This window comes from Muntiacus reevesi, chromosome 18 (genome assembly GCF_963930625.1).
Source record: "Muntiacus reevesi chromosome 18, mMunRee1.1, whole genome shotgun sequence".
Lineage (NCBI taxonomy): Eukaryota > Metazoa > Chordata > Mammalia > Artiodactyla > Cervidae > Muntiacus > Muntiacus reevesi.
This window is the reverse complement of record NC_089266.1, coordinates 12,652,494-12,679,645: the sequence shown is the minus strand read 5'-3', so window position 1 is coordinate 12,679,645 and position 27,152 is coordinate 12,652,494. Positions and strand designations below refer to the sequence as shown.

General features: G+C 45.6%; 1 protein-coding gene across 1 annotated transcript in view; it reads right to left on the bottom strand.

Annotated features, from left to right (window-relative positions):
- Nucleotides 1–1,145: 1,145 nt before the first annotated feature.
- FOXK2 (forkhead box K2) overlaps nt 1,146–27,152 on the bottom strand; it is a 50,593-nt gene continuing 24,586 nt past the window's right edge. The window contains exons 3-9 of the mRNA XM_065908768.1: nt 24,994–25,141; nt 22,310–22,456; nt 17,328–17,521; nt 16,384–16,559; nt 15,007–15,303; nt 14,588–14,797; nt 1,146–4,390 (exon numbers count right to left, since the gene is read on the bottom strand). Of these exons, the coding sequence (XP_065764840.1) occupies nt 4,194–4,390; nt 14,588–14,797; nt 15,007–15,303; nt 16,384–16,559; nt 17,328–17,521; nt 22,310–22,456; nt 24,994–25,141 (1,369 nt within the window). The 3' untranslated portion in view covers nt 1,146–4,193. The remainder of the gene's footprint in view (nt 4,391–14,587; nt 14,798–15,006; nt 15,304–16,383; nt 16,560–17,327; nt 17,522–22,309; nt 22,457–24,993; nt 25,142–27,152) is intronic.

Genomic DNA, 27,152 nt, shown 5'->3' with positions numbered 1-27,152 from the left:
CTAAACACTGGATGCCAGAGAATGCCCCCCAAATGTCTTCCTCACACACAAAATATGGCCTAAATGTGGGCCTTCTCACAACAGCCTGGCTTTTGCTACATGAAGAAACTCTTTATCAGTTAACTGAATTGTTTCCTATACCTAAAGGCTTCCTTCAACATCTTTCTTAAAAAGTATTTAATTTGGCTGCGCCAGGTCCTAATTGTGGCATGTGAACTTAGTTATGCCATGTGGGACCAAACCAGGAATAGATGCCAGGTCCCCTGCATTGGGAGTCTTAGCCAGTTGACTACCAGGTAAGTCCCTTACAACAACTTTTCCTTGGGTAAAGTAGGTTATTCTCTAAGATACCTGTCCCCTCTTATTTGACTCAGTTTAACTTCAACAAGGTGATCCTAGTAACTACCGCAGTTTTTCCTGAGTGAGAAGGGGGAGGTAAGACCTAACACATCCTAAAGCATCTATTAATACAGCATGGACAACAGATCTGAAAAAATATTTAGGGATGCTTCCGTTAGGAAAGACAGTCTCAGTACACGAGGAGCAATTCTTTTATGCTAATATGAACTGTTTTTACATTAGGACCTGAATGTCAAGAACAAAACTCCCTGTGAACTCTGTCCTTGAGCTTCAATTATCTCCCAAAAGAGGCCTCTGTGGCGTCATTTCAGTATTCCTCCTTTCTCCTACTACCCCTTAGGACATCAGCAATCTGTGCCACAGACTTTTCAGTAGCTGTACAATCTAAGTGTTAACAGTGACTTGGGGACTGGAGTACCTATGTGCCTCTAAATTTAGACACAATTTTCATCTCACGGGAGAATGTATCTCAGGCTCAGAAGCAAATCAGAAGAAATGGCAGCTACAACCATAACCTCAAAGTTCGTTTTAAAACTCCAACAGGATGGATAACAGCCAGCAAGACTTTGTCATCATGGCCTGTGACCCAACTCCCTCTTCCCACACAGACACTCAGTGCCCCCATTCTCCTGGTGGGTCAAGGAGCCTGTACTGATGTTGTCACATCAGTGTCCTGGAACACGTGCTCCAGTGCTCCTTAGGCCTTTGGCGTGCTCGGAAAAGAGCATATAAAAAAGCAGTGCCTGCTTAAGCTTATCAAAATGACAATGATACTCTGTATTCAATTAAAATTAATAAAAATATTTTATTGAATTTCAGGAACTTGGTACTTTTAAAATTTCAAACCTTTGCACACAAATCACCACTATACTTTCTAGAATAGTGGAGGTTAGGACTTGAAGATTGTCACTTGTCTCCTTGTAGTCGAATAGCACAGAAATCCCAAGTCCTGACACGCCCCACCCCCTTCCGACCGTGGCCTCGCCTACTCTGTTGTTCTAGGAAAGGATGATGTGAGGGGTGATGCATTTAAGGAGTTCAACTGTCTGAGTGGAGACTCTACTGACACGAGAGGAAGATCAATCCTAAATCATGCACGGATACCTTGGGATACGCCACATCACTTGGATCACATATGAGTTTCCCTTTTGTATTTTTGTCTGGTTCAGGGCAAAGCTGCTGAAATGAAGTTTCTAGTCCCTGAGGGAGCTCAGAAGTTTGGCAAAGGTCAAAGCAGAGACTTTCCGAAATGACATTTAGGAACCACCAGTGGACTGCTGGGCGGGAGTTAAGTGCAATGTGACTAGTTGATGTAGCACCAGGCATCAAGTGGGGCCACAAGGACACAAGCTCAGTGACTCCCAGGTGTTGAACGAAATTCACAGCTAAATTCAAACATTTTAAAAACTGCCCAGGACACGGCAGTTTGTTAATCTATGTTTTATCCCCCTGCCTTCTCCTTGATATTCTTAAATATCTATGTGCCAATGAATAAGCCAAGACAGCAGGAAAAAGGAAAGAGAACACCTCACCTTTGAAAAAGACATGCTCTAGCTCCCGGCAGCAAAACTATTCTTCTCCCTTTAGATTTGAGAACAGGGTACTTTTCTTACGTATAAACCCAGCAGAAATCCCTCCAAACCCCAAAAGTCTACATTTTAGGCTCAGAAATAATCAACTGATAGACTGGGCCTACACAGGGAAAGTCTACCAGGGTCTTTCGGGATGGTGGTGGATACGCGTCTCCTGGGCAACACACGAGGCATCTGCTTAGTGTCGCCAGAGTCGTCTCCCTACCAAGGTGGTCTTGTCCACTCACCTCCCCAGAGCTCACGGTCAGGGGGCTGCAGTGGCCCATGACTGACAAGTCTGGAGCACTCAGCAGAGTGACCCAACCCCACAAACAGGACACAGCACATCTGAATTACTTTTCAAATTGCAAACCTTCTGTGTAAAAAGACAAATAAAAATATACATTCCAAGGTATCTGTAAAGTGCCCGGGAGATGTAGATTGCTGCCCTGAGGTGCTCTGATCCGTCCGTGCTTCAGTCTGCAAGTTAGATTTTGCTACTGTCACACACGTGGTCTCATTCACATGATGGTTTTGTTTTTATTTTTTAAATGGCTGAGTTATAAATCCAGCTAGTGTGCAGTAATTTCATAATTTTAATATGCATTATCTGTAATAACATTGTGACAGCTCCATACCGTGGATTGACACACAATACTTAGAACAGATTTATCATATTTGGTCTTTAGGTAAATAATAAATGTTTTAAAATTGCCTAAATATACCATTCTGAGCCGTTTCATTCCATCAGGAAAATACAGGGGTTTTTTTTTGTTTCCTCTCTTTAAAAAAAATTAAATACCAAAATAACTACATTTAAATAAATAACGTTATGATGATGACATTTAAAAATGCACAGTAAGGCCAGAGCCCTCTTTCTGTCTGCATGCTGCTCAGCTCTGGCCCCAGAAGCCTCTGGAACGGCGAGTGGCTTTCCTCCAGAGGAACGTGGGCTGAGCCGAGTGGACCTCCGAGCTCTCATTCTCTCCCCTTTGTTTCCTTTTCTCTCGCTTTTATTTTTTATAGGAGAGAAGTCAGCCTTAGTATTAGATTCAGTTCTAGAAGGTTGAGGGGAATTTCCTATTACAAATCAGAAAGCAACCTAGGTGTTTCCAACGCTTACCGGATGGAGGGCGCCTGCTTCCAAGACCCTCTTGTTAACAGGCAGCTTCTGCCCCACCCCAGCAGCCGCTCCTGCCGTGAGGGGGCAAACCACAACATCACGGGGCGGCCGGCTGGCTGGACGATGCCGAGAGCTGGTGACGGCACCTAAAATAGCGAATGTGTCACGGAGAAATCTGTGACCTTTGTTTGAAAACGGTGTGTGATAAAAGATTGAATCTTTTTTTTCCAAATGAAGAAGTAACAGTTCTGTTGTTTTAAACATACACAATACGTAGGAGACTTGTTTTACTTAGAGTGGAAAATTATGCCAGGGACAAAGTCAACACAAAGAAACAAACAACAAAAAGTAGCAAGAAAGAGAAATGGGTAAGTGCAGCTCCAGGAGCCTGGCAGCTCTTTCCGTCAGGGTTACAAGTGGCCCACAGGTGTCCGTCTGTATGTCCGTCCTACACATGGAAATGGAGGAGGATTAAATTCATCAGGTAACTGCTCTAACATGGGAAATTTGCAGATGTCAAGTAGCTCCATCTGACTTAAACAGGACAGACAAAAGTAAATCATTCCATAGGCTGAAAACAAACAACAAAAACAAACAAAACTACATTGTTTCTTCTCCCCAAATGAAATCCACACAAAACGTCCTGTGTGATTCCAAAATTTCCAGAGTAGAAATGGAGTGATCTGAAATGTCAAAGACCCCATTATTTTGTAAAGAAAGAAAGTACACCTCAAAATATTCTAATTCCACATGTGAACAACAAAATACTGTCTTGTCTACTGGCAGCGGGCGGTGGGGTGGCTCCGGCCCAGGCCCAGCAGGTCTGCTCGCACCGGGCGTGTCCTCCCTGGGAAGGACCGTGAGCCTCTACTGCGAGCTGAGCTGAGCTGAGCACTGGGCGGGGAGACACTGCCGGAGCCCGGCTTTGCTGTTTGTGGTTCTGGTGTTCAGGGGCGACTTCAGTCTTTTAACTTAAGGAGTTTTAAGGCCACCTGGGTTTGTGTTTCCAGTGCTGAGGTGAAGTCCAACCGCAGGGCCCTCTACCCACCGAGGGAACACGCTCCGAGCGTCGGTGAGAGGCAGTGTCTCCTTTTGGCACCACAGAGTTGACATTAAAGTGAGAAATGCTCTCCCGGCCGCTAGTTCTGGACGCCCTTCTCCCGCATGGCAGCCGGCGGCGCATCCACGCTCAGGGCGATGACGAGACCCTCGCCGTCTTCCGTCTTGACTCGCTTCAGCTCCGGCTGCTCCGCGGGGTCGCCGTTCTGGCGCTTGGTGGGCAGGGAGGCGGAGGCTGAGGCATGTGTCGCCAGCATGTGCAGGGGACTCGCTGCTGCTGCAGAGAGACAGGGAGTCAGGGCAGTGCGTCTGGGTGGACGCTTGTCCCTGCCAGGCCCCTGGGGATCAGAAACCCCACCACATGTTAACAGTGTGAACAGTGAGTCTTTCTATGAATGCACAGCATCTGTTTATTGCTTCCAATGGTGGGTTGCCTTGCTGAAGGGGGGAGGGCGGAGGGCAGAGGACTGAGGCAGAGGTAGGACACAGGGCAGATGGCTTTACTGTTTTGGCCAAGGGGCCGCTATTGGCTTCTCCTTGATGCAGGGCCCCCAAGCCCAGGAGGGGACTGGGGTGTAGCAAGCTAAGCCTGCATCTGAGCCACATACCTGCTCCAAGCCTGTCAGGGGAGGGAGCTCCAGCGAGCCCTAGGCTGGCTTCCCCATACCCCTCCACCCAAGCCCATTCTCTCTCTGGTCATCATGGAGAGGCCCTTCCTCCTCCCGGACTCCCACTGGCACATGGGCTCCACCACCTCTGATCACACCTGCCTCACGCTCTGCATAACCAGGCAAACCGCAACAGATGAACCGAAGGTCATCCCACACCTAGAAGTGCTCTTCCTTCAAGTGGGAAGGCAGACTGGGCCTGGGCTATTTACCACAGTGGGGGTGGGGGTAGGGCAGGGTGTGTGCTGGAGGAGCGACCTGGAGAGGCAGCATCCTGTCCAGGAAGACCCCTGCCCCCCTACCCAGTCCCTTCGGGCCCCAAAGGAGGTTCAGGACCATGGCAGCAGGCGGCCAGATGGAGAAAGCTGTGCACCCAAAGACCCTGGAACAGCGACCTCATCTCACGAGCATGCCTGAGTCCCGGCAGTGACGTGTGTGCTGTCTTGCTTCCCTGATGTTAGTAACTTGAGGTTAATGCTGCAGTAGCTCATGACAGTTTGCTTTACATGCTGCATAAGGGCTATAAGCATAAGGGCTTTACATCAAGCTTTACAACTCTAGGTATTCTAATGTATCGCTTTAGCTAGCACAGGGGGACTACAGAATTTCCTTCCAAGAAATGGAACTTGAAGCTAAGTGAAGAGACGGCGTAGGGGGTAGTTTGCAAACTGAAACAGATGGGAAGCCACAGAACACACACTGAGGTCAAAGACAGGGGAGTTTCAACACTGCCCCCACCCTCATCTCCAGATTCAACACCATTCCAATTAAACTCCCAGTAGGCTTTTGTATAGGAAAATTCACACAATCATGTCTTTAGGGAGCAAGGGGACTGGCAGCAGGACCCTGGTTACCATGGGGCCTCTGCCATCTCCACCGTCATCTCTTGAGAATGACTGCTGTGTCACCTTCATGGATAAGGACCTGTGAGATGTGGGGGCAGCACAGCAATGAAATCTGGGTTCTTCCAGCACGACACACACTTCACTGCTGTAGTCCATGGTGGAGACACAGAGAGAGCCCTGGCGAGTTTGGAAGACGTCCCACAAAATTCTGGCTTGAATAAAAATGCTATTTCAGGAGGATGTAGCAATGAATCAGGGCAGAATGAAGTTAACGGTAGATCAAGACAAATGGTCAAAGCCTGAAAAATCATGTGACTGGAAGAACAGGCTGGTGCGGTGGGGCAGGGCCGCAGGGCCTGCTCTTTGGGAGGCAAGGCGCCCTCTCTATGGGAGGCAAGACTGTAGGTGGGGCCTGGGTCCCGGATTCTCAAGCAGGCATGGTGTGGTTCCTAGGCCATGCTGAGCAGGGTCTTCCACTAACTGATCTGTAAACCCTTAGGAAAGGTGAAAGGAAAGGACCTGGGCAGTGAGGGAGCCTGAGAGGGGCAGAGAAGTCTCAGAAGGAAGACGGCAAAGGGGCACTTAGGCCACAGCGAGCAGGTGGGATGTCACCTAAATACGCAGTGTTGCCCCAGGACTCCACATCCAACCCAAATGAGTCATTGAAGAAACAGCACAACCATAACCACACTAGTGAAAGGCAGGTGTGGGCCTGGGACTGAGGTCTGGGCGGAGAGCCTGCCTCATAGGCAGTCTCATCCCACCTCCCCGCCCCTCCATGAGCACCGAGCATCAAAATGTGCCCTCCCTGTGCCCATGGCAATAACCAGAGCTCAAGGCACCTGCCTGGAAAGACAGCTTCCTTTTCTAAGGGTGGGAGGGTGGCTGTGATGATACACTACACTGGGACTCACCCCTGTGAGGTCTCACAGGTGCCCACCAAGCAGGAGGAGCACTGTGTTCCTGTTGGGGTGCCTGGCCCTCAGTCACGTGGTGCCTCAGCAGGATGGGAACTCAACTCCAGGGCCACCTTTCAAGGGGACGCCAGGACCGTCCTGAGCCCCCATACTCCCCGCCCATCCATGAGCATAGTCCACATATAGGCAGAGGCCAGCAGCTACAACCTGGGTGGTGGCACAGCGTCCAGACTGATCCTCTGCAGCCTTGTTGTGGCTGTGAATGCTCCCAAAACACCCATCTTCATCACTGGCCCCCCAGCTTGCCTGCTTCCCGCACCAGCAGGCCCTGGCCCTGCAGGTCTGTCAGTGTCCTGGGATGCCCTCCCCGCTCAGGCAGAGACCCCACACCTGTCTGAGTGTAACTCAGGGACATGCTTCCTGCTACAGCACAGCACCACTGCTCCTGAGAGGTGCCTGACACGGCTGTGACTCAGTCAGAGCCCCGAGGTGAGCCAGACCAGACGGGACATCAGGCTGGAGGCTACTGAGCCACTGTCTTAGGGGAACACAGGGTAGGGCTTACCAGCTGATCAACACATACCCAGTCTTATGTGTTTTTTGATTAAAGACAACTTAACCTATACTGTTTATTCATTAACATGGAACTCATGCCTGTATTTTCCCCATAAGGCACATCACAACCTTCGTGCCTAGAACACTCCAGGCCTTCTCAGAACCAGGCCCAGAGCCCACTTTAAATAGCAAAACCATCACAAAGAAGCACAAAACATGAAACACATGGCCCTCAGCAACAGTGGGGGGCTTCCCTGATGCTCCAGTTAGTTAAGAACCTGCCTGGCAATGCAGAGGACACCAGTTCAATCCCTGCTTCGGGAAGATCCCACGTGCTGTTGGGCAGTTAAGCCTGTGTACCACCATTATTGAAACCCAGGCCCTGGAGCCCGTGCTCTGCAACAAGACACCACAGCAAAGAGAAGCCAGCACACCATAACTAGAGAGCGGTCGCCATTCATAGTAACTAGAGAGAAGCCCATGCAGCAACAAAGACCCAACACAGCCAAAGATAAAATAATTAAAAAAAAAAAAGAAACAGTGAGAAAGACACATGTTCACAGTGGGAGCTGAAACAAGGAGATGGGTGTTACCACATCCTGCTCTGCTGGGAGCCAGCATGCCGAACTCAAACACCTTGCTGCTCTGCACAAGCCCGCAAAGGACTGTGACAGCACACAGTGTTGGCTTGGGAGTTATAAGTAAATTTCAGCGATCTGCAAGAAATCTGCAAATATGGCATCCAGGTACGGGCGCTCAAGTGTGTGTGTGGAACCACCTCCCAGGAGTCCCGCCAAGCAACAGCTTCACCCAGGGCAGGTGCCGCAGGTGCAGAGGCAGAATATTGCCCTGGAGCAATGCTGCCTCAGTGCTAACCTGGCTGCGCCACCAAGTCCAAGCAGCTCCTGCCCACACGCCAGCAGGAGGCCATGCTGGTCCGGTGGGCGCCCTGCCTGCTGCATCCACAACCTAACCCGTGGTTCCCGGAGAAGGCCAGGGGCAGTTAAAAGAGCACACCACTGGGCAGACAGCCCAGGTTTCCATAAAACCCTTTTGCCTCCTCAGCACCAGGACCTGGACCCAGCGCAGCACAGGCTGGAGGCTGGCCAGGGCCAGTTTTTGTGGGACGGGGAGACGGGAACAGTACCTGTGAGCATAGCAGAGGCTCTTCAGGATGACAAGGGAAATGCTGGTCACAGGGGAACACTGTCAGCAGGGCAAAGACTCCTTTCTTCCCAAAACCACCACCCCCTAAGTTGGAGGTCAAGGGCAGCAGAATCTCCACAAAGATGGACTAAATATGACCAGAATTGTGGTCCAGTGCAGAAGGGGCTGAAGTGTCCAGAGCATGTTGGGTTTCTTGGGGAGCAGTATGAGCAGCCCCAGAAAGTGCCAAGAAGAGATTCCAATACACAATGGCCTGAGCCTGACTTTCAAATTCATCTACGAGGCCAGCACTACCCAGATACCAAAGCCAGCCAAAGCCCATATGAGAAAATTCAAACCAATATCCCTGATGAATACTGATGTAAATATCCTCAAACTAAATACTAGCAAACTGAATTCAACAGCATATTAAAATGATCACACACCATCACCAAGTGAGATTTATTCCAGAAATGAAAGGGTGGTTCAACATATAAAATTAACAGAATACACTGTTTTGATAGACTAAAGGACAATATAACACATATGATAACCCACAGTTAGTCAGTGTCAATGCTGAGAGACTGGATGCTTCTCTCAAAATCAAGGATGCTCGTTTGCCAACACTAATCCACACTTTACTGGAAGTCCTATGGGCAGCTGGGCAGGAAAGGGAAATAAAAGGCATCCAAATGGGAAAGGAAGTAAAACTACCTCTACTGGCATATGATGTAGTCTTTATATATAGAAAATCCTAATAAGTCCACATAAAGAAACCCCAAATAAAAAACTCATATATTAAAAAAAAAAAAAAAAAAAACTCATATAATCAGCAAATGTCCAAGGTACAAGATCAACATGCAAAAAAATCAGTTGTATTTTTATACAGTAGCAATGAACAATCTCAAAATAAAATTATGAAAACAATTCCATTTAGAAAAACATTCAAAAGAAATAGGAAGAATTTTAACTAAGACTTAAACACTGTAGGACTTCTATAGTGACAACTATAAAACACTGTTGAAGAAATTAAAGACCTAAATAAACGGACAGATATTTCATGCTCAAGGATGAGGGAACTTAATACTGTTAAGGTGGCAATACTACCCAAAGCAATCTACAGATTTAATGCAATCCTATCAAAATTCCAATATTTCCCCCAAGAACTGGAAAAGCTGATCTTAAAATTCATAATTCCTGACTCCAAAATTTTCTACCAAGCTAGACTAGTCAAAGCAGCATGATTATGGCATAAGGACAGACACGAGAATCAATGAAACAGAACCGAGAGAAATAAACTCATACAGCTGAAGTCAACTGATTTTCAGCAGCAGAGACAAGACCATTTAATGGGGAAACAACAGTCTCTACAAGTGGTCCTGGGAAAACTGGATCTCCGCATGCAAAATATGAAGAAAGGGGCTTGCATGAGATACAAGAATTAACTCAAAATAGATCAAAGATCTGAATGTAAGAGCTAAACTATAAAACTCTTAGAAGAAAACACAGGGGAAGGTGTAAGTCTTCACGACCTAAGGTCTGGCAATGAATTCTTCTCACCAAATGCACAAGTAACAAAAGGGAAAATAAACTGGACTTAATCAAACTTAAAAACTTTTGTACATTAAAGATACTATCAAGAAAGTGAAAAGATAAACTTACTGAATGGAAGGAAATATTTGCAAATCATACACAAGTATCCTCCCTTTTGTAAAAGTTTCCTTTATGCCACTTTGCTTTTATGAAATAACTACATCACTACCCATTTTCGCTAATGGAAAGAAATCTAAAGAATTTTCACTTCTATGGAGAAAGGGGGAAAGCAAAAATAATGCTTACCACTCGTTTTGCAGCAAGCCCTTAAAGGCAGCAGCACCCCAAGCAGTGAATGGCACGGCCAAACACCTCCCCAGGAACCACACTCCATCTCAGCATCAAGACAGCAGAACTTTGAACAGTGTCTGTGAGCATTTGTGCTCTATCTTGACTCATTTTGTACCTCCATTAGCTAGACATGTTCTCAGGTTTCATGGGAACTCTACTTTTAAATAGCAGGGGATACCTGTATCTGATCAGGACCTAGTATCTAGAATATATAAAGAGTTCCTATAACTCAACAACAAAGACAAATAACCCACTTTAGAAAAAAATAGTGTTAAGGATTTAGACATTTCTTCAAAGACGCTATAAAATAACCAACGAGCACATGAAAAGATGCTCAACATCATTAGTCACAAGGGAAATGCAAATCAAAACCACAATTAAGATGACCATGATTAAAAATAAAAGGAGAAAATATCAAGTGAGGATGAAAAATAGAACCCTTATACCTCATTGAGGATGGAATGTTACATTGCTGTGCCTGTTGTGGAAATCATTTTGATGGCTACTCAATAAATTAAACATAGATTTACCATACAACTCAGCAATTTCACTCCTAGGTATACACCCAAAAGAAATGAGAACAAGGATTCAAACCAATACGCTACACGAATGTCACAGCATTATTCCAAATAGCCGGAAGGTGGAAATGACCCAAACACCCATGAACCGATGAGCAAATGAAAGGGAAACACACTCAGCTAAGAAGTGATGTGCTTACGCACACTGTAACGTGGGTGAACCGCAAAACATTAAGGAGGCCAGTTAACAACAGCCACAATTCATATGATCCCATTTATAGGAAATATCCAGCACAGGTAAATTCACAAAGTAGATCAGTGGTTACCAGGGACTAAGGTAAGTGGGGAATGAGGAGTAACTGCTTAACAGGTATGAGGTTTCCTTTTGGGGTGATGAAAATGCTTTTCAGCTAGTTAGAGGTGATGTCTTCAAAATACTGTCAATGTACTTAATGCCACTGAACTGCATACTTTAAAATGGTAAATTTTGCATGTATATTTTACCACAATTTTTAAAAAGTACATATGATTTGAATCCTAAGGAGACACTGGGTATAAAAGAATTTATTGTTTATTTTTAAAACTATAATAATGGTATTGTGCTTATGTATTAAAAGAGAGTTCTTATCTTTTAGAGATGCATGCTCAAACAGGGAATGACATACGTGGGTGGGAGCAGACAGGGCAGGTGGGGAACATGAACAAGGTTGGCTATGACCTGATTTCCAGAATGTCTGTCATTTTCCACAATAAAAAGCTGAAATATCAAATCTTCTGATCTTCAAAATTCATTAGTAACAGGCACTACTTCCCTTTCTCAAGAGTGATTTTCAAGGGTAAAAGAGGCCACAGCTGGGTCATACAGCATCCACCCAACACCAGTTTTCAGGAAAAACACCATTTCCACTTGCCCACACAATCTTCCTAAAGCTGATCTGCCACCTCCACCCTCCTCCCCTTTCTCAACAGCCCCTCTCTAAAGCCACCCAACTGTGCTGGTTCTCGGAATGAAAATGTCAAGATGGAGCCTGAAACAAAGGAAAAGTGACAACATCGGCACTGGGAACCTGAATTACTACTGACTAGGTAGCAAATCCTCTTCTAGACCAAGTGATTTCTAAGTAAAAGACTGAAACTAAACTGAAGGAGAACCAATAAAATTTCCCACTAACAGATAACTTAAAATAGTTTTTGTTAAAGATGACTAAAACTGGAAGGAGTTTCAGCATTTCTTCTATCCTTCCTTCTTCTAAGTAGGAACAAGATCTCTGAGGGTTGACCCAGCACTTTGTTTACTATTGCCAGCAGTGACCATCAGTATAATAATTGTGTGGTTTTCTTTAAAGCCCAGATGTATTGAGAAATGCATCTTTATTAAAAGTGAATGAATGAATAAATTGATTTATTTGACCATGCTGTGCGACTTACAGAATCTTAGTTCCCGGACCAGGGACTGGGCCTGCTCCCTCAGCACTGAAAGCTTGGAGTCCTAGCCACTAAACTGTAAGGGAATTCCCAAATACAATTTTTAAAAGAATTAAAATTTTGGTTTTGGAAGGACTGATGCTGAAGCTGAAACTCCAATATTTTGGCAACCTGATGCGAAGAACTGACATTTGAAAAGACCCTGATGCTGGGAAAGATTGAAGGCGGGAGGAGAAGGACATGAGTCTGAGTAAGTTGCTGAGTTGGTGATGGACATGGAGGCGTGGCATGCTGCAGTCCATGGGGTCACCAAGAATTGAACACAACTGAGCGACTGAACTCAACTGAATTTTGGTTTTGATCAATTACTCAATTACAACAATTGATAAGTGAATCCTTATAGTCACAGATAATTAAATCTTTAATATTTCTACATTTTGCAAAGATGTACTCAGTAAATGACATTCAATCATAAATTATATGGCATTAGCACAAAATCTGTGGAGGGCATGGGACTTAGCCATGAGGATGGGTGAGCCTGCCTATCTGTGTACTGATATATGGGTGAAGTGAAAAGTGAAAGTCGTTCAGTCGTGTCCGACTCTTTGCGATTCCATGGGCTATACAGTCCATGGAATTCTCCCGGCCAGAATATTGGAGTGGGTAGCCTTTCCCTTCTCCAGGGGATCTTCTCAACCCAGGGATTGAATTTAGGTCTCCCACATTGCAGGTGGATTCTTTACCTGCTGAGCCACATGGGAAAGTGGATATCAAATCAGGACAGTATTCAGAGCCAGGAGCAAATTTAAAAGAATGATGTGTTATTTTAAAACATCAGTAATGGGAATTCCCTGGTGGTCCAGTGGTTACAACTTTGTGCTTTCACTGCTAAGGGAGAGGGTTCAATCTCTGATCAGGGAACTAAGCTCCTGCAAGCTGCAATGTGCAGCAAAAAATAGTAGTAACAAAAATTAAACATCAATATTCTTAATGGTGAAAATTTAATTCCTTGCTTATTAAATTTATGAAGAAAAATTTTAGATACCAATTTAAGTATGTGAAAGGGACACTCATTTTTTTAAACTCTTTAGACAGGTAGACATAAAAGGTTCCTGACATGCACAGTGCTTCTTTTAAGGTCTGGAACACGTGAGAAGTGTACATTCTTGAGCCCCAGGCCAGACCTGCTCAATTGTGGACTCTGGGACAGCGCCATTGAGTGATTCTAAGTCACATGATGTCTGGGAATCACTGGCCCACACCATGTCTTCATGACTTAAGACAGAGAGGAACAGCTCAGAACAGAAATGGACCATCCACCTCAACACCATCTGCTTCCAGCCATGCCAAAGATCACCAGGTTTGCCACATCTGGGCCACTTGTGACAACGAAGTTACTCATAGAGAAAAGAAATATGAGGCCTGACTAACTCTTACTTAGGAGACACATGGCTTGAGGAAAAAAGCATTTTAAATGGGCAACTGGTTGCAAATTTCCCAATTTATTCACAGGTGGCATGTTATCTATTATTTAAAAACAAAAACCTCTCTGGTTAATCTTCCCTAGAAAACATTACAGATCTTGTCCCTCTATTAAATTCGGGGAGGAGTAGGGGAAAGTGGAATCACACACGGTGTCCCAGGTCTCCATCCCTTAATAGCTCAGTAAGGATTCAGAGGTCAACACAATCAAGCCTTCTGTTCCCCAACCTCTTTCAAAGAAACTATCTCTGGGCACAGAGAGCTAGTTTGAGCCAAAAGCTTCTGATTCTACTGCTTGAGGTCCTGCAGCTGAATCACAACAGCCCACACTGTGGACAGCATGCACTTCACATACCTGAGTGAAAACCCATAGCTAAGAAGTCTGAACACAAGCTCCAAGGACCCAAAAATCTTGAGTTGACTCAATAGCCAGCCGGACTCCTACCCTTCACACTGCTCCGTGGAACTGGATGGAAGGAGGGTCTCTGTTTTCTGATTTAAAAGTCAAGCTCCCTTAGGCTCATCTATGTCAGAACATCCATGGGGAGCCATGTCAACAGGCTCCTGAGGGCCTTCAGAGCAAAGAGCACAGCAGACCATCTTCTACCATCAGAAACTCTCAAGCAGCCCCCTGCCCCAGGGGAGGGCACTGCCTCTGGACAGATCAGCTGGGACAGCCCCCAGGGGACATTACAGAAGTCAGGTTCCACCATCCAGCTGCCAGGCTGTCTCTAGGCCACACCTAGATGTCTGCAAAAGGTGGGAGTATTTTCATCTCTCAAGGTACTTAGAAATGCTTTCTTCTTCAGATAGCTCCTCCAATGGGAATTACATGGGAGCCAATTCCCACAGCTACTTCCCAGCTACTTCCTATTCCGTTTTCAATAGTTTAGAAATGCAAAAATTTCTTCAGAAAAAATAAAAATGAGAATTGTAATAGAACAAAAACCTTGAACACCATGCTTCATAAAAGGAAAGTAGAGGACCTTCACTCATGTTATCAGCACCCAGTTACCCACTGAGACAGTGCTTACCATTGTTCACCTGGCCGTGGACAGCGGCGGGGATTGGCACCACGTGAGTCCCATTTTGTGTTACAGTTTTTATTGGAAGCTGGTGCTGACCTAGAGGTGCCTGCTGCACTATGGTGACCGTCTGGACAGGGGTGGTCTGTGACGTCTGAATGATCCGGCCAGCAGCACCTAATGTGGCATGGCTAATCGCAGGAATAGGTTCTACTTTCACTAAATTCAAAGAAGAGAAAAAAATGACACCAACTAACATTACTGGGTAGCTTACAGAACTCTAATTTAAAGTAAAACAAACCATGTGGCAAACAGCCCTGCTCCAGCACAATGTCACATAACATGTTAGCAAAGGGTCAGGTGAACAAGGCTGGCAGGTTTTTAAAAGCTTGAAAAACTGCCCAAAAGTGGCTGCTTCTGCTGCTTACCTTTTACTTCTCTGTGGTCTCCATTCTCTTGTGGCTCCGCCTTTGGGGGGGCCAGCACAGCTGCCTGAGTGACCACAGCCTGCCCTGCGACGGTGTATGTGTTTGCTGGGGCCAGGCCAGCCACGCTGGTGACGGACACCGCTGGGATCTGGTGGACGACGTGAACCGTCTGCACCACAGGCTGCTGGGAAGTCGAGGTGGTCACAGGGGCGGTGACAGTGTAGGTGACAGGCTTGATCGTCGGTGGCAGTGGTCGCTGCACGGCGATTAAGACGGGTTGACTAGACAGAGGTGAGCCTGCCGAGGACGGGAGCAGAGGTGAGGCTCAGGTATCCCGAACCAACTAACTGACCCCTCAGTTGCAACCTACAGGCTGATTTAAGAAAATAGGAGGTGGCCCCTTTCATCTGGTAATAATGAAGTTGTTCACAACAAAAGAAATGACATATTTAATGCGGACAGTTAATGTATATCTACCTGCTAAAAATGCAATCTCTGCTTTGTTCAGATTTTTTTTTTGGCCACACCTTATGGCATGAGGGATCTTCGCTCCCCAATCAGTGATCAAACCCATGCTCCCTGCAGTGGAAGTGTGGAATCTTAACCCCTGGACTGCCACGGATGTTCCTGTTCAGATTTCTTACAACACCTCTTCCCACAGTTCTCTCCTCATGATAGAGAAAACATCAACACAGAATATGGGAAGGAGCTGCCCAATGAGGCCTGAAGGAGGGGGCCATGCTCCCTGGTATCGAAGTCTCCATCTTATGACAGGTGTGGAGAAGCAGGGAGCATGGAGACAGAGCTGTCTGCCAGCCTCTGCTCTTTCTGGTTTGGACATTTGGGCTCCAGCAACAGCAACTACAGATGGGGGCTGGCAAGGGTTGTTGCCAGCATGGCCAGGAACTCTAAAATATCAAAATGCACATTTTGCCAACCAAGTAGGAACCATAACAGAATTACTTTGGACACATTTTCACACTACTTTAGAAAAAAAATTCCCCAGGGCACACATTTTTATTCCACATTACGACTTTGTATGTACACTAGGAAATATTCACCTATCTACTAAATAGACATTTATTTCCTGACAGTGTCTACTTTGTCTAATTTATGTTATTTCTTTTTGAGGGAATTCTTTTTCATAGACTTATGTATGATGAAGCAATTGAGAAACAGGTTAATTCTAAAATTTTTCAGGCACCTACACGTAAGAGTCATAAGAGAATGTTAACTGATTAGAATGAAAAATAGAACACAGTACAGTTAACTTTTCAGAGCCTATCAGGCACAAGGTTCAAAGGCTCCAAGGCCTCTGGCTCACACGTTCATCTGACCCACCCCTCTCCCACCACACCTGCCCTCTGCACATCTTACCTGGTGCACTCTGGGCAAACCGCGCCTCCTGGATGACAGCAAGTTTGGGCTGTGAGGCACCAGGCTCAGGCTCCAGAGGGGCTGGTGAACCTTCCCGGGACAGGCTCTCAGGGGTCTGGGCACCACTGGAGTGAGCAGACAGCACTCCAGCATGATTGGGAGAGGCTGGAGCACTTCTGTACGACCAAAAAGAAGACAGTGGATTTTTACGATAAAGCATTCATAAAGCTGCCCTGTTGTTTTTAGTAAGCGTATATTGCAAAAAGGGGTGTCATTTGTCTTCTGCCAACCAATTAAAGTTCTTAAGTCTTACTTTCTGTGTGACGCCTGTGACCCGAGACAGACACTCAAAAAGGCTGGCATGGCTGGGACAGAGCCACCGTGTGTAGGACGCTGCTGCTCCACACCCAGCATGGGCCACACAGCGTGGGGCGGGACTGGCTGCCTCCCTAAGCAGCTCCCACCCACAGCCAGGCAGCAAGAGCCAGCAGCCTGCAAGTGGAGCTGGCTGGGTCTCAAGACTTACATTATAGTCATGTCTTTTTTCATTTAAAAACGCAGAGTAACTATTAATGAAGCTAAAAATGAAACAGCAAAGATGTAGCTTTAAAGAGCTTCTCACATGCCAAGGAAAAGGAAGAAACTATCAACATGGCATCGTTATACTGCCGACTCATCATACTGACAATATGCATTCAATGAAGCAACAATGCTACATAGGAATACAATTTAAATAAAACTTAATAATCTGAATTGTTTTAGCACTAGTAACAAAAATATATGAGAGGTATCCAACACTTCTTTTTTTCCCAAATCCCCAGCCCAACATTTAATCATAATGCATTTGGTAATTCCTTCATTTTCAAAAGGAAAATTTACCAATACATCAAAGGTAAATTCACTGACCATTAAGTGAGGTCTTTTTGTTTGTCTTTTTTCCTTACCTAGACGAGAGCGGTCCCAGAGGGGTTCTAAAGCAAGGCACGCCCCTAGGCCGTCTTTTCCTAAAAGCCTGCTCTATTAATTTGCTTTCAGAGGCAGGATCTATCCTCCAGAATGAGCCTTTGCCTGGTTCTTCCTGGGAACGTGGTACTTTGATGAAATAACGATTCAGAGAGAGATTGTGGCGAATTGAATTCTATGAAACATAAAAAAATACGTAGAATTCATATATTTCTTTGCTGAGAAATAAAAATGTGCCCCAGTTTTAGTGCCCTGAAAAGGTCCTGTAGCTCTGCGCTGGAAGAAACCGGCCCTCCCCAAAATGCAGGAGGAACTGCGGGGCATGACCACTCAGAGGCTGCCAGGTGGCTTCTACAGAGGAATGGACAAGGAGTTGGGGCACTGTGAACGGCACGGCAGGGTGGGCACCGGGAGGCAAGGAAGGGAACTGGGGCATGGAGAAGGGGTGAGAAATCTATACCACACGAAAAGAGGTTACTTCCAATGGGAAAAGCATCAACTTCTACCTTTTTACCAGGTAGGAAATCAAGGGCTATCACTGTGACCTCTCTCCTTTTGGAAACGAACAGTGTTGAGAACAGCTACTCCTTTAAAATGATTTTTTTATCAGTATAAAATTAATTTATAGACTCCATCACAGCTTTTAAAACGAATTAATCTGCTATAAGATATTTGGCAAACCAGCAAAGGAGAAAAAAAATGAGCTCAAGTTTAAGAAATATTATTGACACCATCTTCCAGTCAAAGAACTTCCATATACTTTGATCCTCAAAATAATCTCGTGAAGCACATGGAGAAACTTTCTCAATTCCTAAGTCCATTCTTCTTCCTATTACAAAAACTCAGCTCACAGTTTATGCATGACTTGAGGAGACTTCCCTGCTGCACCCAAATTGGAGATCTCCAAAAACTCAGGAAAAGCTGGATGGAAGTCATGCATTCAGATCATTTTGTGCACTTACAGTAGTGTTTAAATTAAAAATAAATTATTATAATTTCAATTCAAACTAAAATTCTGGGTTATCAAAAAATTATTTCTAAGTTCTCCAATTAACTTTCTCATAGAACTGCCAGCCATAACCTGAAATTCTGAATTGCCAGAGGTGGTTCAGAAATCCAAATAAGTCAAATACTACTTTGCAACCAATCTTAGGGACTATTCAAGAACCACACCAGTCACAGGCCACAGCAAACCACCAATGCCTATGGACATCAGTCATCTCATTGGCAAGATGAAGGGACAGGCTAGGCTGTGTCTGATTTGTGAGACTGTTTATAAGGAGATGTATTATATTAGATTTAGAATATTTCCATAACCAAAGATACTTGCTATGATATTTTATCACAGGGTCTGGCTGATAATCAGCCAAGACCTACCGACCAATCCCTCCAGAAAATCGAATCTTATTATTGGTGTCCCCATCAAGACAGAGAAGGCGATCCTCTATCTGCACTCAGACACTTTCAAGTATGGAGTAGAAGGCAGATCCTAAGAAAAAAGTCTGAGAAAAGCCAGCCCAGAAAATGAGAGTGGAGGACACTCGCACTGTGAACTGGCTTTGCGGGTCCAGAGTTCTGGACTGCACCACAGGGAGCCGGCACACAGGAGCTCAGAAGTGACTGCCTAGCCGCAGTGCTGGGCGACACATGACAAGGGCGGTGCTGGTCCCCAGTGAAGGCTGGAACTGCACTGACTGGGGTGAAGTAGGTTCACATTCATGTTGTTAGGAGGAGAAAGGGAGGCTAGCACAGTGGGAATCTGAAGGCAGGAAACGCTACTTCAGGGGACTGGGGCGCTAGGGCTTCTACTCACTGACAAAGGTCAGGACCAGGGTCAGCAACACGGCGGCTGTTACCCCCCACACCACCACAAGCTGTATGGTCAGTTCTTAGGTCAAGGAGTTGTTATTTTCTGTTCTGAACCCAGTCTGCACCATCAAAAGAGGGCCTAAATTCTCCTCCACTCTGACAACAATCGTACAGACAAATGAGCCCAATTAATGGTCACCTGTGATTCTCCAGCCAACAATATGAAGAGAATTGAATATGAAGAGGTATTAAGAAATATTTGACGCATATACAGAAATTGTATTTCTAAGGTAATTAAAGGCCTTCGTAATTTGATCAAACCAAGCTCCACACATTAAGACCACACTAATTTGATTCCAGTGACTCAGATTATTATGAAGTATTCAGAGAAAAGGTGGGTTATTATTTGAAACTAAATGTGAAGGAAAGGATCTGCAATACTTTGCACAGTCTCTTTTCTCCAAATTCTCCCCAGTAGAGAGTGCTTCCCAGAACCCAGCTGAGGAAGGGGAAAGGCGGAGAGCTGGTCACTTGTGCCTGCTTTACTGCCCTCCCCGAGCGCTTCCAGCCTTCCTGCCCAGAACGCAGTTTGTGTCTGTTAGCCCCACTCAGCACTGAGCACTTGCCAGTGTGCATTCTGTGTAGTAAGAACTTGTAAAGAAATTTACGGGAAGAACTTTCTAAAGGAGAGTCCAATGTGTAGGGTGCAGGTGAGCACAAGTCACTCCCTCTACTCTCAGAAACCAGCTCCGATCCTTTGAGGGGCTCTACTGTCAAATTTGTTCCAGATTAATCGAAAAACTTTGCCATAGGTAGACTGCAAAATACATAAAGTAAGGAGCTATGGACTTCCATTAAGTGCTCAGAATTGGTATAGTGGGAAGAGTTCACACACGTCATCTTAGAAACTGAGGTAGAGGGAGGGATTCAAGCTCCAAGAAGCACAGCACTGCCGCCTCCTCCGACCCATGGGGCGTGGCAGGATGCAGTCTGCAAACCCCAACTTGAAAAATGTGCTGTTTTGGTTGACAGTTGGGTGGTTTTTTTTCCTTAAAAGAAAAAGGATCTGGGTCTTTTATGAAACAAGGTTGCAAAACTCCTTTTGTTTTCAGCCAGGAGAGAGGGAATAGGAATGAGCCTTCCATGTAGAGACTCCAAGTGCAGTCCCTCAGGATGGGCAGCTCAGAGAGTCCAACCACAGAAAAGGACACAAGAAGCTGGTCTGCTGGGGAGAGCAAGGACTGCTGAGGACAGGAATCTGAGTGCACGTCCACAAACTAAAGAAGGCTGGAGCAGAAAAAGTCATTTCCCGCTAAAATAACTGGAGCAAGTGCTCAATGTCTCAGGAGCAGCCTTTCATAGGCAAGAGGCACCAGTCATCCTTATGAACCTTTATCTGGACAGAAAAGAAGATGTTTCAATAAAAAGTGTTAATGACAGTTTGTAACTCTCAGTTCTAAGCAGGCAGTGAAGTCAATTTAGGAGCCAGCAGCAATCTGTGCTTAGGGGTCACCTCAGTGGGCCTCACCTCTCTGTGATCACAGCCCCTCCTGACCTGACTCACTCCCCAGGAGACTAAGGCCAGGAAGAGGTTGCTCTTCAGCCTTTAACAAGAAAACCTTGTGATGCACAGTGTCAGTTCTCACATAAATGGATGCTACAAAGCACAGGAAATACAACCAGAAGGAAAATACAATGTTGAAAGTCTGGCCAGGTTTTTCAGAAATACTCCCATTACAGTCCAGCTCACTGGCATTTCAAATTATCAAAATTCTACACACAGTGAGCTGCGTGGAACTCTACCGAGCTGCTGGACAGGACACTATGAGAGACCTCACCTGCCCGTGCACAGGAAGCTGTGTTCCATGGACACGGACTGCTGTCTGCCTCTGCTTTGTTTGACATTTTCTTAGAAGCACAACCTCACTGTTACAGATTCTGTACATCATCTTAAAGGACCTGACAGGTAGCTGAATACGGAAGTGTTTTTCCCAAGCCAGCATTTCCTTCCTGGCCAACTAGGAAATGCCACCCGGCTGTGAACAAGAAGGCGGGCAGGGCACAGACGCTCCAGCCCAGGAGTAGGCTGAGTCTCATTTTGTACCTGTAGCCTTTACAGACTAAAGACCCTTTACAAAAGAAATAGTCAGGATTTTTATCATAACATGTACATACATCTGCAGATGGAAGGAAAAAGTCTTCACCCTCCATTAAACAGAAAATGGCTTACCCCCCACCCCCTGGTTGTATTACTTGATTGTGGTTATGGTTCAACAAATGTACTCATTAAGACTCAAAGGAATTCCATGGCCATTCCTGATTACTTAATGAATTCAAAATTTGTAAATGTATATTTCTTCTCTCTTTTGATATGCTTTTACCATTCCACACTTCAAACTTACCCTTTCTCATACTGTCTGAATTAGTGAGGTTCTACTAACTGCCTAGTAAATGTCTACACACACACACAAACACACACAAGGAGGAAAAACATATACAATGCAGAGGTTGAAAAACTAAATTAAAAAGCTAAACAATGGAAATACTATGCACGGATTTCCAAATGTCCTCTGAGGAGACCCAGAGTCACAGACAGCCTAAAAATAGGCTGTAAGTACAAGTCAACAAGTAGGTAGGCTCCCCAGTTGAGTAGCACTGTGTTCATGTTTTGTATACTGGACACCTAGAGGAGGCATCTTTTGAAGAAAGGGTTCCTCAGTAACAGTTTGAAAACCATCTCTGTGCAAACTTCAAAAAGCTATGTATGTTATCAGAAGTCAATGAGGAAGACAGAAGAACTCCAAAGTAAAGGATGGGCAGGATTTTTAACTCTCCCTCCCTCACTGGTCCAAGAGAAACATCTCAAACGACCCATGCCTTTCCCATTCATGAAGACCATGACATTAAGAAACAGGGCTGAGGTTTCCTCCAGAACTACTATTCCTTCTACTATGTGCTAATAAGGAGGTTAGAAAGAGCGTGGCAGCAGCAGGCCTCTGACACTCCTCCTCCCTCAGCACAAGAGACCCTCATTCATCTCATGTTACCTATGCCCCAGCCACATACACAGCCACTCCATGCCCCTCTCAGTTGTCAACCAGCACCTTCAGGACATGTAATAGAAACATTTAATAACAAACGGAAAAGGATTTACCTGCCAGCCCTTGTCTGCAGTCCTGTAGTAGGGATAGTTTTTTGTGATGTGTGTATAAATTCCATTTAGGGTGAGTTGTTTATCAGGAGCCATTGTAATCGCTTGTACGATTAATTGTGCATAGGAATAAGGTGGCTTTGAGTCATCCTGTATTAAAGTTAAAAAAAAAAAAAAAGAGTATTGAAGTAAACAAAATTTTTACTAAACTTACCGAAGTTCAGGATTCTTGACATTTTTAAGCATTTCTACGATAATACTTGTCTTCCTTCCTATAAAAGTAATATATGATGGGGAGAATTCCCTGGCTGTCCAGTGGCTAGGACTCTGTATTGTCACTGCCCAGGGATTGAGTTTGGCTGTGTGTGGGGGGTTGGGGGGAGGGGGTAGATATAATATAATGGGAAAGCACTTGGAAAATTTGGAGAAAACAAATGAAGACATACAGAACAGTATAAAAAAGAACATTAAAACCACATAAGGAAAAAGTCCAAAGGGCAAAAACAAAAAGAACAAGAAAATGAGAAACACTCAGTAGAATTTCTGGACCTCAGTAGAGTGCAGAGGACACACGCTGATCCACACCATAGGCTCATCATGTTGATCTCACGGTCAGGTGAAGAACTGGGCCAGGCCAGTGGTGGCAAGGGGTGGGGTGAGCTGGCATATCTCCCAGGCCCTGGTGGGGGTTCTCATGCACACAAGGAGACGGTGCAAGAACACTGAACACCAAAGCAGGAGAGTGATGTCCACTCAGAACCTCCAAGAGTCCATCAAGGAGCTCCTCTTGTAAGAAAACCCAAGCAGACGAAGAGTACCAGGAGCCAGACTCGAGGTTCCCACACCAGGGTCCAAGGTATTCAGGCAGGCATTGCTCAGGTGTGGAGGGCTGCCATGCATAGTGCAGGATGCTGGCACTCCTGGTCCCAGTGTACCCAAACACACCGTGGCTCTGCCACTGAGATGACTCTGAACCGCGTACACATGCACAAGCCCACTGGGAAGAGGGTGCACCTCTCTCTGGCTGTGAACTACACTTATCAACAAAACATAATGTTGAATGCTAACAGTAAACTGCAAAACAATACATTCAAGATGATGCTCCTTATATGAGGTTAAGAAATGAACAATTTAGATATTGTTTAGAGATAAACACGATAAAGGCAGACACAGGCAGAGGACTGTGGCATGGGCAAAGAAGGAAGGTAAAGAGCCAAAGAAGGGAACACAGGCTTCACCAGCACAAGCTAAGCTTAGTCCTGACAGCTGGCTGGAGCATGTTCTCTGCACAGAGAGACTGAATCACCCAGCACCTCACTTTCAAATAGCTGACATTTCCTGAGCACTTGGGTTAGGCACTGCCCTGTGTAACCGCTGAATGAGCTCACCCCGAGTTATAGGACAGGGATGGTGGAGCAACTGAGCTGGAATCCTACCAGGGAAAAGCATAAAGCCTTCCTCACTGTGCTTATGCTGCTGTGTGGATTTCTTTTTTTTATCTGTCTTCTATACATTTCCATTAAAACAAAAAAAAAAAACCTGTAATAGACAGGAAAGCCCACAATATATTCGTATAAGCCAAGAACAAATTTCTATAAAATGACCAACAGTACAACCAATGCTAGGTCAAGAGAGAACACAGCCCACACCCCAGAAGCTTCCTCATGCCCCGCCCCCCCACCCACTTTCAACTTCCCAGAAAGGCCATCACTTTTCCTGACATTCTGTACTAATCAGAATCAGAATCCAGCTGTGACTTAAGTTTTACCATCTAAGAATGCATCTGAAAACAATATAATTTAGTTTTGCCCGATTTTAAACCAGGAAATGGACAAGAATGGAATCCTACAGAGAGTGCCCCTGTGTCTGCGCCTGCCCAGCACCCTGTGCAAGAGGCTCCTGGCTGCCGTAGATGGCGCACAGCCACGACGTGTCCATTCCCATGGTGTCACGTGTCCTACTACATGAATATACCACATCTGACATAAATGCATACTTAAAGTAACACTATGTCTGGTTTTATTCTCTTTTTTCACTTAGCGTTCTATCAAGAGCACTTTCATATCAGTATCTGTATCATGCAAGATCCCCTTACTTAATTAACCTTCCTTCTTATAGGGGCACTTATGTTGTTTTCAATTTTCTGTTTTGTTTGAACGTTAGTTTGAGATTTTTGTCCATTTCCCTTAAATGAAGTCCTAGAAGGGGCATTACTGGGTCAAAGAATAGAAACAGGCAGGGTCCTACTATAGGTCATCCAATAATTATCATCCAAAAGGGACTGATGTGTCCTCCCTCCCCAAGGTGTGTGTTCGTGTGCATATGTGTGTACACACACATTCAGACATGCACATGTGCGACCTTCAGCATTTGGGACAGCAATACTGAACTCCAAGAACAGTCTCCTAGGACACCAGGCACTTGACCCCATGAGGACCAAGGGTTCAAGCTCTTAGCATCTGGGCCCACAGCTGCCACCGAGAAGGGCCCAGGGCTGAATGATCAAAAGAATGCACCTCTGAGAGCCCAGCACCGAGAACACGCTCAGCAATCATCCCGCATCCACACAGACGGGAACGTCTCAAAAGGCCCTGGAGGGGGGAGGGTGTTCCTTGACATGCAGGTGAAGATAGCTGCTACCCAACAGGCCCTGGGTTCTGTTTCAAAGTTATAAAACATTTATTTACCTTTGGGCTGTCTCCACCCGAAGCTTCCTTCTCGTTTTCTGGCTGTGAGTTGTCGGCCATTAAATTGAGGTCAGATGGTATCACACGGCCCATTTTGTACCCTGAAGACCCTGCTCCCCGGGGGCTAGAAGGACAGGAGTTCGCAGCACTGTGGACGAGAAAAGGTTGTTCCTATCAGTCGATTATAGAACATACTTCACACTGTATTTCAGTAACTGGCTCTTATTTCAAGGAAAACAAATTTTAAAAGTAAGAGAACTTTAGCATATTCACTGGAAAAATGGACTCATTAATCTTTGTGAAATTTAAGATCACTCCAAGGAATCAGATATTTGCTTCCACACGTATCGCCTTAGGAACTTACCAAGGACACAGAGCCATACATGACGGCTCTTGAGCTCAGCCTGGAAGAGGAGCAAAGAGCACCACTCTGCTCGTCCCCCTCCACCAAGCAATTGAGGACAGGCAGCAAGAAGGACAATGGCTTCCAAGCTATACCAGAAAGGTCAAGGGAAATTTGGAGAGAAGGGAATAGCAGCCAGGCTGAAGACAGGACACACAGAGGGAAGGAGGCGGTAGAAACAGACACACATGCAGGTAGGCTGTGAGGGGCTCACAGGAAACACACAGAAATCAGAAACAGAAACCCACTTTTAAATATGCACTTTTTTTTCCCCACGAGGTAGGGCTGGTCCATGACACTGAGAATGTTTTGATTTTTGATCTTTGCTGATTAGAAGACACTTTATTTGTAAATTCACCAAGTTACGTATTTAATTTATGCTCCCCTTTCTGTACAGTATTACACTTTACAGAATAGAAAAAGTTACTGAAATGGAAAGATGCCAAGAAAAGATTGCTTTAAAAATCCAGTAAGTTATAGAACAGTATATATGGTTAGATCCCATTTGTATTTTGGATAAAAAATAAGTATTGAAAACATTAAAAAAATTTCTGGAAAAAATACTTAAGAAACAGTAGTTACCTCTGAAAACTGAACTAGAAAGGAATGGGCCAGAAGGTGGAGCAACACTCTATTACCTGGTACCCTCTGAAGCACTACTGGACTCTCTGCCAAGAAAATGCACCATCAGTATATGCACTCACCCTCGAAACAAGCGTTTACTGCGTGCCAGGAACAACTCAACGCACTGGAGAGAGAGGGACAAGACAGACGGCAGAACCACAGGCATGAGCTCTCGCTCTGACTTTAAAACCAGCTAACGTTTCAGAAGGGCCGACGCGGGGCAGGTGGCTGGGTGGTGGTGGGTTCCCCCACGAGTCATCTCAGCAGCAGACACTGTGCTGCTCAACAATGGTGCAGGGCCGTGGGGTGAAGATGAGCAAGGAATACAGGATGAAGACATGCCAGGAGGTGAGGAGAGGTTGGGTCAGGAGCTGATCCAAACTCTGAAGTTTCCAACAACCTCCGGTTCCTTGAGCGCCCATGGGCAGTGCATCAGTGGCCTGACCCCCAAGTCTACTGTTCCCACTGGGGGCCGCTATCCCATGTGGGTAAACAGGGGCATTCTCCTCTTCCTCTGTGAATTCTGCACACTTTTCATGCAATGCTGAAGAAAAATCTGGCCATGCAGGTGCTGATTTTTGCCTACTCACTGCCACACTTACTACCTGATCCATCTAGTCACACAGAGACATATTCAACCAAGTGGGCGAGACAGAGGCAGCTTCCTCGGCAGAGCAGCCATGGCAGGGGGCAGAGAAGGGGCCCGACCAATAGCAGCTGCACTCACATGGAGCTGACCAGCCAGTCTACCTGACACTCCCTCCAGAGGCCTTTCCAGAGGGATACCTTTCTGTCCATGCTGGTTTTTAAGATAAGAAACAGAAGTGTCTGAAAGCTACAACCCAGAGCTGCAGTATTCCCCCTGTGCCCTCCTCACTCAGCTACATGTGGGGTCAGCCACAGTGGACAAGGCAAACAAAGTCTTCTCTGCCTCCCAGCCAGGCCCTGTGGACAGCAGGAGCTAGGCTCGCAAGAGAAGCAAGTGTGTTCATCTGCACCTAATTCTAACACTACTCGCACTGAAGAAGATGTCTGCATACATACTCCACTCTTCTGACTGAACAAAAGAGGACTGACCATCTGAGCCTTATCTCAGGGTCTCATGTGCAGCTCCTGGGCGATTCCTGACCTG